Source organism: Camelina sativa, chromosome 18 (genome assembly GCF_000633955.1).
Source record: "Camelina sativa cultivar DH55 chromosome 18, Cs, whole genome shotgun sequence".
Taxonomy (NCBI): domain Eukaryota; kingdom Viridiplantae; phylum Streptophyta; class Magnoliopsida; order Brassicales; family Brassicaceae; genus Camelina; species Camelina sativa.
The window spans coordinates 11,008,102-11,017,723 of record NC_025702.1 but is presented as its reverse complement, the minus strand read 5'-3'; the positions used below and the strand labels follow the sequence as shown (position 1 = coordinate 11,017,723).

At 41.5% G+C, this 9,622-nt stretch overlaps 1 protein-coding gene and 1 pseudogene across 1 annotated transcript; both read left to right on the top strand.

Moving 5' to 3' along the window:
* LOC104761078 (chaperone protein ClpC1, chloroplastic) lies at positions 1,259 to 6,067 on the top strand. The gene is made up of 10 exons (XM_010484107.1): positions 1,259 to 1,411; positions 2,032 to 2,611; positions 2,913 to 3,028; positions 3,137 to 3,256; positions 3,348 to 3,533; positions 3,741 to 3,956; positions 4,046 to 4,263; positions 4,348 to 4,423; positions 4,505 to 4,594; positions 4,690 to 6,067. The coding sequence occupies exons 2-10, from the start codon at positions 2,038 to 2,040 to the stop codon at positions 5,881 to 5,883; spliced, it is 2,790 nt and encodes a 929-aa protein (XP_010482409.1). The 5' UTR covers positions 1,259 to 1,411; positions 2,032 to 2,037; the 3' UTR covers positions 5,884 to 6,067.
* The window catches only part of LOC104763353, a 10,815-nt pseudogene continuing 7,651 nt past the window's right edge, over positions 6,459 to 9,622 (top strand).

Below are 9,622 nucleotides of genomic sequence, written 5' to 3'. Positions count from 1 at the left end.
GCACAAGCACAAAGTTCTATCACCAATCATGCATGAACCTTAGATACGAGTATAAAGTCCTCTAGTACGTGACACACAAATGAATTTTGGAAGATCAAACATATTTCAGGTTTTTGATAAATTGTGTAAAAGAAAGGCATATATCATTATTGATGATTTGATGGAAGCAATTTGCCAATCAGCCGATTAAAATGATGCAAAAAACATTATTAACCAACAAATATCGTATAATTCAAACCAGAACCTTTATACTAGGACCCCATTTAAAATAATATAGAGTAGGAATATTTTGTTCGGACAGAATTTGTTTTTCCACTGGAAACACTTAAATATTATAGGATAGATTTTTCTATGGCTAGACAATTTTAATATAGTTTTGTTTTTATCTTTTTAAGTAAATGTCTTAATGCGACAAGATATTTCTAGCCTCATTTCTACATATCCTTTATAATATATCTTCAAAGTCCATTACCTAAGTTGGAAATGTCTTATTTTCTATACCGCCTAAGTGTTTTTATTTTGGTCTACAAACAAAAGATATTTCCCCACACAGAGAAAAAAATAAGAGGTTGAACAAGTACCATGTCACGCTCTCGTCTTGGAAGAAATGAGAGGTCGGAGTAACACAAGTGTGTGCCTAAGTGGCAACGTCTAAGATTTATTATCAGAAAGATTCCTCAGCGATAAGTAATCAAAATTGAAAAGAAAAAAAAATAAATAAATGGTCTCGTACACGGAACCTCTTAACACCAACATATTGACCATTGAGTCCTCTGTCCAGATACATAGCGAAAGACCAATATTCGCATGGTACAAGCGTCATTTCGTACTTTAGCCACTCATAGAACGTCACGCGTCATAATCTTAGACTCTCTAGATCGGACGGTGGTGGGGGTGGTCAAGTTTCTTTTCGCTAGATAAAATTTGGTTTAGTTCTGTAAACCGATTAGGAACATGTTTTTTAATTCAGAAAATTGAGTAATAATTTACCTGAATATAACAAATTACATCCACTAATATCAAGAAATTTTATAATAAACTGGTGAAATACCGATTTAAACTATTCAATTACGGGTCGGTTAATAGATCACGTAAACCGAATGGTTAAGTAAGTCGGTTAACCTCGTATGATATTTTGTTTTAGCTGAGCGTAATAGAAGTATTAATAGCGTGTACGCTGGTGTACCGAACAAGTGTTATAGACTCGCACCGTGTAAAGAAAAGAAAAAAAAGAAGAAGAAAGAATCGGACCGGAGAGAGAGAGAGATAAGGGAGGGTGAAAAGAAAGAAAAAAAAAATCAAAGCACACAACACCATATCCATTTGTTTTTTTTCTTCATTTCTCTCTCTCTTCTTCGTTCTTCTTCGACCTTACTCATTTTGATCCTGTGTTACGCTTCAATCGAGCTCGGTGAGTTTTTCTTTTCTTTTCACTTAGTCTCTGTATTCGAATTCTTTCGGTTTCTTGTGTTGGTTCTGTGATGTTTGTTCTTGAAGCTGTATTTGTTGGAAAAGCTAGGGTTTTGTGTTTTTACTTGTTTCTTTGGTTTTAGTTCGAATTTGTGCCATTTATGAGGTTTCAGATCGTGAATTTCGTGTGGATTTTGCTCTTTTTTTGTTAGTATTAAAAGTCAATTTTCATTTGTTCATTTCTGTGTAGTGTTTCGCTTTGTCTCCGTCTTCTTTAGTAGCTTTCTTTTGATCGGAGCTAAGTTTGAATTTTTAACTTTCTGAGCTTATACTTGTGTTTGGGAGCTCTCACTTATCTTTTATTTTTATCATCTTTTTTGTTAATCGAATTCAAGCTTTATCTTGTTAAGCTTTACAAGTGATGGGTTCACTTTGCTTTTCGATTTTATTTGTTTGTAAATCTTTTTGTATTTTGTCTGAATTGTTCCATTGAAGTTCTTGAGCTTCATTTGGTAACAGTTTTATGAGTGTAGCTGTTTCTTCAGGTTGAGTGATTGGATTGTTTTACTAACTCTCCTTTTTTTTTTTTTTTATTGTTGAAATTTTTCTTTGATGATGTAGGAAGTCATGGCTATGGCCACAAGGGTGCTGGCTCAATCTACTCCACCGTCTTTGGCCTGTTACCAGAGGAATGTCCCCTCACGTGGTTCTGGTAGATCGAGAAGATCGGTGAAAATGATGTGTAGTCAGCTACAAGTCTCTGGCTCAAGAATGCAAGGGTTTATGGGATTACGTGGGAGCAATGCCTTAGACACTTTAGGAAGTACCCGTCAAGATTTCCATTCCAAGGTGCGGCAGGCAATGAATGTCCCCAAGGGGAAAGCCAGCCGGTGTACCGTGAAAGCAATGTTTGAAAGATTTACGGAGAAGGCTATCAAAGTTATTATGCTTGCTCAGGAGGAAGCTAGAAGACTAGGCCACAATTTTGTGGGAACCGAACAAATTCTTCTTGGTCTCATTGGTGAAGGTACTGGTATTGCTGCTAAAGTTTTGAAATCCATGGGGATTAACTTAAAAGATGCACGTGTGGAGGTTGAGAAGATCATTGGAAGGGGCAGTGGTTTTGTTGCTGTTGAGATCCCTTTCACTCCTCGTGCCAAGCGTGTTCTTGAACTCTCACTAGAGGAAGCTCGCCAACTTGGTAAGTTGTTAACACCCTTCCTCTACAACAAGTCTTTTGCTTTAGTCTGGAGTCTCTATGTGGGTTCATTGTGAAGTGTATTATTATCCACTGTGTTTATTGTGTACAGTTAAGTATTATTATCCCGGCGTAGTGAAGAGTGGGGCATAAAATATTTTATTTATACTTTAAATACCTTTCTCAACTTGTTTTTTGTCCAGCTTTCCTGCTGTTAGCTGGTTTGGCATGGGCTGCTTATTTAATTTTACACCCTACTTAGCGTTCCTATTCCCTTGTGCTAATTACTTGTGTTGAATATCAGGTCACAATTACATTGGATCCGAGCACCTTCTGCTTGGGTTGCTGCGTGAAGGTGAAGGTGTTGCAGCTAGAGTCCTTGAGAATTTAGGTGCTGATCCTAGTAATATTCGCACTCAGGTAAAGCAGTCATCTTATTTAATAAACTGATAGTTTCAAGTTTTGTTTTTTATATGTTTTTGAAATTTATATTTAAAAAAATCTAACTTAATTGAATTGGATGGCTAGGTGATACGCATGGTGGGTGAGAACAATGAGGTAACTGCTAACGTTGGGGGAGGAAGCAGTAACAATAAGATGCCAACCCTTGAAGAGTACGGGACAAACTTGACGAAACTGGCTGAGGAGGTAGTTATTTGTTAACCTGACGATATGAGATTCTCTTGAAGAGGCAAGATCAATTGAGACTTAAAATCATAATCTTTTCGTTTGACCTCAGGGTAAATTGGACCCAGTTGTTGGAAGGCAGCCGCAAATAGAACGTGTGGTGCAGATTCTTGGCAGGAGAACCAAGAACAATCCTTGTCTTATTGGAGAACCTGGTGTTGGTAAGACAGCTATTGCTGAAGGACTTGCGCAACGAATTGCCAGTGGAGATGTTCCTGAAACCATTGAGGGGAAGAAGGTAAGCAAGCATGATGTTTGTTTGTGTAGACTAACTTTCTGGCACTTGTTTTTGTGAGAGAATATCCATGCTGATTTGTTTTTCTTACCATAATAATTTGAAAAAAATACTTAAGAGTTTAGAGTCGCCCTTAATTTCCTGTGATTATGCTAGGTAATGCAACAGTGATCTGATGGTTCTTGCCTTTTTTTTTTTGTTTGACATCAGGTTATAACACTTGACATGGGTCTTCTAGTTGCTGGAACAAAATATCGTGGAGAGTTTGAAGAGAGACTAAAAAAGCTTATGGAGGAAATAAGACAGAGCGACGAGATAATCTTGTTTATCGATGAAGTTCATACTTTGATTGGGGCTGGAGCAGCGGAAGGTGCAATTGATGCTGCTAACATTTTGAAACCAGCTCTCGCTAGAGGTGAATTGCAGGTAATTATTCTTTTTCATCCCTTTTACATGACAATGCGCAGTTTTTGTAATTTATCATTGTTAACTTAACTGTTGTATAATCATGACAGTGCATTGGAGCGACAACATTAGATGAATACCGAAAGCACATTGAGAAAGACCCTGCGTTGGAAAGAAGATTCCAGCCAGTTAAAGTACCTGAACCTACAGTGGATGAAACTATTCAAATCCTTAAGGGTCTGCGAGAGCGATATGAAATTCACCACAAGCTTCGTTACACTGACGATTCTTTAGTAGCAGCTGCTCAGTTGTCATACCAGTATATAAGGTGGCTGTTCTCGCAGATTACTTGTTAAAGTTTATGTATGGGTGTCATAAATATTACTTACATCTGACTCTCCTTTGATTCCAGTGATCGTTTCCTTCCTGACAAGGCAATTGACTTGATCGATGAAGCTGGTTCTCGGGTTCGACTTCGTCATGCACAGGTGTGGTGGAATCACATGCCAGGAGTTTGTTAGTTACCATTTTCAATGTTAGATCATTGTTTAACATGATTATTTATGCAGGTCCCGGAGGAAGCTAGGGAGCTTGAGAAGGAGCTTAGGCAGATAACAAAGGAGAAGAATGAAGCTGTCCGTGGCCAAGACTTTGAGAAGGTACATATTGGTTTGTATTAGTTCATTATATAACGTTTTCTTTGTCAATTTAGGGGACAATAAGATGTCTTATGAGATGTAAATTTTTGTTTCAGGCTGGGACACTTAGGGATAGAGAAATTGAGCTTAGAGCTGAGGTATCTGCTATCCAAGCAAAAGGAAAGGAAATGAGCAAAGCAGAGAGTGAGACCGGTGAGGAAGGTCCTATGGTCACGGAGTCAGACATCCAACACATTGTATCTTCATGGACTGGTATTCCCGTAGAGAAAGTATCAACTGATGAGTCTGATCGCCTTCTCAAGATGGAAGAAACCCTCCACAAACGTATCATAGGCCAAGATGAAGCTGTCAAAGCCATAAGCCGAGCCATTCGCCGTGCACGTGTTGGACTCAAGAACCCTAACCGTCCGATCGCTAGTTTCATATTCTCAGGTCCAACCGGTGTTGGGAAATCCGAGCTTGCCAAAGCTTTGGCAGCTTACTACTTTGGTTCTGAAGAAGCCATGATTCGTCTAGATATGAGTGAGTTCATGGAGAGGCACACTGTCTCCAAACTCATCGGTTCACCTCCTGGATACGTCGGATACACTGAAGGAGGTCAGCTAACAGAAGCGGTTAGACGTCGCCCTTACACAGTCGTTCTGTTCGACGAGATCGAGAAAGCCCATCCAGATGTTTTCAACATGATGCTTCAAATCCTTGAAGATGGTAGATTAACAGACAGCAAAGGAAGAACAGTTGACTTCAAAAACACACTTCTCATCATGACATCGAACGTTGGAAGTAGCGTGATCGAGAAAGGAGGAAGACGTATTGGGTTCGACTTGGACTACGACGAGAAAGACAGCAGTTACAACAGAATCAAGAGCCTTGTGACAGAGGAGCTGAAGCAGTACTTCAGACCAGAGTTCCTGAACAGGCTAGACGAGATGATTGTGTTCAGACAGCTAACAAAACTGGAAGTGAAAGAAATTGCTGACATCCTGTTGAAGGAAGTGTTCGAGAGACTGAAGAAGAAAGAGATTGAGCTTCAGGTGACTGAGAGGTTCAAAGAGAGAGTAGTAGACGAAGGTTACAACCCTAGCTATGGAGCGAGACCTTTGAGAAGAGCCATCATGAGGCTGTTAGAGGATAGTATGGCAGAGAAAATGCTAGCGAGAGAGATCAAAGAAGGAGACTCAGTGATTGTGGACGTTGACGCTGAAGGTACCGTAACTGTGCTGAATGGTGGAAGTGGAACTCCCACTACATCCTTGGAGGAGCAGGAAGATTCTCTCCCCGTTGCTTGAATAAAAATGGCAAAAGTGCGTTTCTCTTCTTTTGCTTTGCCCCCTAAATGAATTATGGCAAGAGAATTTGGGAGGGGGCTTTCTTAATATACATTTTCTAAATATATAAAAAAAAATGTAATGTATAGATGACATTGTGTAGCTTCTTGTTCAATGCTTTTTAAGGACTTTTCTTTGGTTCCAAGAGGAGCGTTTATATTGGGTTTCAAACTCCAAAGAGTGTTTAGGATTAAGTTGGAAACAAAGAATTACATATGGAATCGGTCAAACCGTAACAAGGCCATGAAGACCTAAGAGAAATGAAAAATTATATGTTGAACATACCAAATCCTGAAAAAATAGTCTGCTTTTTTCTCCCTGATAAAGAGGAGGGGCGGTGAATGTAACAGACAATTGGTCAATGGGCCTATAGAAAATGATACTAATTTCAACTTACCAAACCGGAGTGAAAGCATTCCATATATCTAAATCGACGAGAAAGAGTTAGCGGGGTACTAGGGTTTTTTAGAAGAAATCTTCGCTCACCACTTGTATTTGACAAAAGACAACAGATCCTCATCTCTGTCATTCCAAGTATGCAACGATTTTCGGGATTACGTGGGAGAAATGCCTTTGACATTTTTGGAAAAACCCGTCTATGTTTCCATTCGAAGGGGAAAGCCAGCCGGTGTGTCCCAAAAGCAATGTTTGAAAGATTCACTGAGAAGGCTATCAAAGTTATTATGCTTGCTCAGGAGGAAGCTAGAAGACTTGGCCACAATTTTGTGGGAACCGAACAAATTCTTCTTCGTCTCATTGGTGAAGGTACTGGAATTGCTGCTAAATTTTTGAAATCCATGGGGATTAACCTAAAAGATGCACGTGTTGAGGTAGAGAATATTATTGGAAGGGGATGTGGCTTTGTTGCTGTTGAGATCCCATTCACTCCACGTGTTCTTGAACTCACTCTAGAGGAAGCTCGCCAACTTGGTAACTACTCCCTTCCTCTATATAGCGCAAGTCTTTTGCTTTAGTCTAGAGTCTCTATGTGGATTGCTTGTTATGTACGGTACCTATTCCCTTGTGTTAACCTGACCCTATGAGATTCCCTTGAAGAGATTAAAACAATTGAGACTTCTTTGCTTCTGACCTTAGGGTAAATTAGACCCAGTTGTTGGAAGGCAGCCACAAATAGAACGTGTGGTGCAAATTCTTGGCATGAGAACCAAGACCAACCCTTGTCTTATTGGAGAACCTGGTGTTCGTAAGACAGCTATTGTTGAAGGACTTGCACATCGTATTGCCAGTGGAGATGTTCCTGAAACCATTAAAGGGAAGAAGGTAAGCAACTAAGCATGAAGGTTTGTCCTGTTCTCATGTCTTGTTGACAAGTTTGCTTATTTAAATAAATCAATGCTTATGAGTCAGTATGATCTGATGGTTTTTGCGTTTTCTTTTTGTTTGACTTCAAGGTTATAACACTTGACATGGGTCTTTTAGTTGCTGGAAAAAAAGATAGTGGAGAGTTTAAACAGAGATTAGAAAAGCTTGTGGAGGAAGTAAGACAGAGCGGCGAGATAATCTTATTTATCAATGAATTGCATACTCTGATTGGGGATGGAGCAGCTGAAGGTGCTATTGACGCAGCTAACATTTTGAAACCAGCATTCGCTAGAGGTGACATGCAGGTACATTATTCTTTTTGATCTGTTTTACATGACAATGCTCTGTAGTTTTTGTAATCTATCATCAGTAATTTAACTATTGTGTAACCATGGCAGTGCATTGGAGCGACAACGTTAGATGAATACATAAAGCACATTGAGAAAGACCTTGCATTGGAAAGAAGATTCGAGCCGGTGAGCGTACCTGAATCTACTGTGGATGAAACTATTCAAATCCTTAAGGGTCTGCGAGAGCGATATGAAATTCACCACAAGCTTCGGTACTGCACTGACGATTCTTTAGTAGCAGCTGCTCAGTTGTCATACCAGTATATAAGGTGGCTGTTCTCGCATATTACTTGTTAAAGTTAATGCAAGGGTTTCATTAGTGTTTGTACCGGGGATTACACAGTTTAAACAAATAAGATTTAGTGGGAAAGAGCGAGCAAGTTCTTTATTAATCGGGAAAAACGTGAGATCGTCACTTAAATAAGTCGAATTAGAGCTTGTTAGTTCACAGACGAACTAGTAAGCTTACAATGACGAACTGAAAACAAGAACGAATTATACGAGAGATAATAGCAGTTTTCGATGCAAAGTATTGCTCTGTAGGTATTGTCTGCGGGTCCGGATCCTTTCTCCAATAGATGTCTCGAGCTATTTATAAGCGAATGTAGAGTTAGAGCACTCTAGGGTTTTCTGTGTGAAATCCCGAGATTGTCCTCCGAGGTTGGCCCATTTCCTTCTATCTCTGGTGAGTCTTTGTTGGGCCGAGTTGGCATATGGGGCAAAGCCCATATCCAACAATAGTCCCCCCCTTAGTCCGGCGAGCGAGGTATTTCTGCGATCGGCGGGCGTACTTTGAGTCTTAACATATGCCTGCTCGGCGTTAGGCGTTCCAGACTGCTTCAAGAAGATCTAACTTTGTGTGGTGATGGTTAAAGCGATAGTTTTTGTTGAGCTCGGAGCTCGTTCTGATGTTGTATGCGTTGAGTGTGTTGTTCTGGAGCGCGAAGCTTGTATGAATGTTATGTGTCTTGAGCACGTCTTTGCGGAGCGTGGCGCCTGGCGCGTGGAGCGTTGAGCGTGGATCTCATCTAGATGTTATGCGCCTTGAGCACGTTTTTACAGAGTGTAGTGCTTGATAATGGATCTGCAATGGTTGAGGACGGAGTTGCCGCACATAGTTCGTAACCAAGGATCAAAGAAATTGAGCCAGACCGGCATGCGGAGATTGAGGTCGGCGAGCTTGAGATTGAGGTCGGCGAATGAGTTTGAGGTCTCCGAGATTGAGGTCGGCGAGCGAGAGAGTGAGATTGAGGTCGCCACCGAGAGTGAGATTGAGTTCGGCGCCGAGAGTGAGATTGAGGTCGGCGAGAGTGAGATCGTCATCGTCGAGGTTGAGGTTGAGATCGGCGAGTGAGATTGAGGTCGCCACCGAGAGTGAGATTGAGCTCGACGCCGAGAGTGAGATTGAGATCAGCGCCGAGAGTGAGATTGAGCTCGGCTTAAAGGGAGATCATTGTCATCGAGGTTGAGATCGTCGTCGTCAAGATTGAGATCGAGATCGGCGAGTGAGATTGAGGTCGCCACCGAGAGTGAGATTGAGCTCGACGTCGAGAGTGAGATTGAGATCGGCGAATGAGTTTGAGGTCGGCGAGACGCTGCACGATGCCCCGGAGTTCGGCAAATCCTCATTCTAGGTCGGCGCTTGTCCTACCATTGGGGCAAGCTCCGAGGTCAACTCCTAAGATGGGTGTTTATGATGTGCGCTCGCATTCCACGTCCAAGCTGGAGGTAGGCACAAAACTGGAGGTCGGCATCAAACTTGAGGTAGGCGCCAAGCTGGAGGTCGGCACCGAAATTGAGGTAGGCCCCTAGGTAGAGGTTGGCATCAAGCTTGAGGTAGGCACCAAGCTGTAGGTTGGCGCTAAGCTGGAGGTCGGCACCAAGCTGTAGGTAGGTGCCAAGAGACTCGAGTGTGAGAGTGTCGAGCGTGAGAGCATCGAGCGTGAGAGTGTCGAGCGTGAGAGCGTCGAGCGTGAGAGCGTCGATTGTGAGGGCGGCGAGCATAAGAATGGCAAGCACGAGAGAGT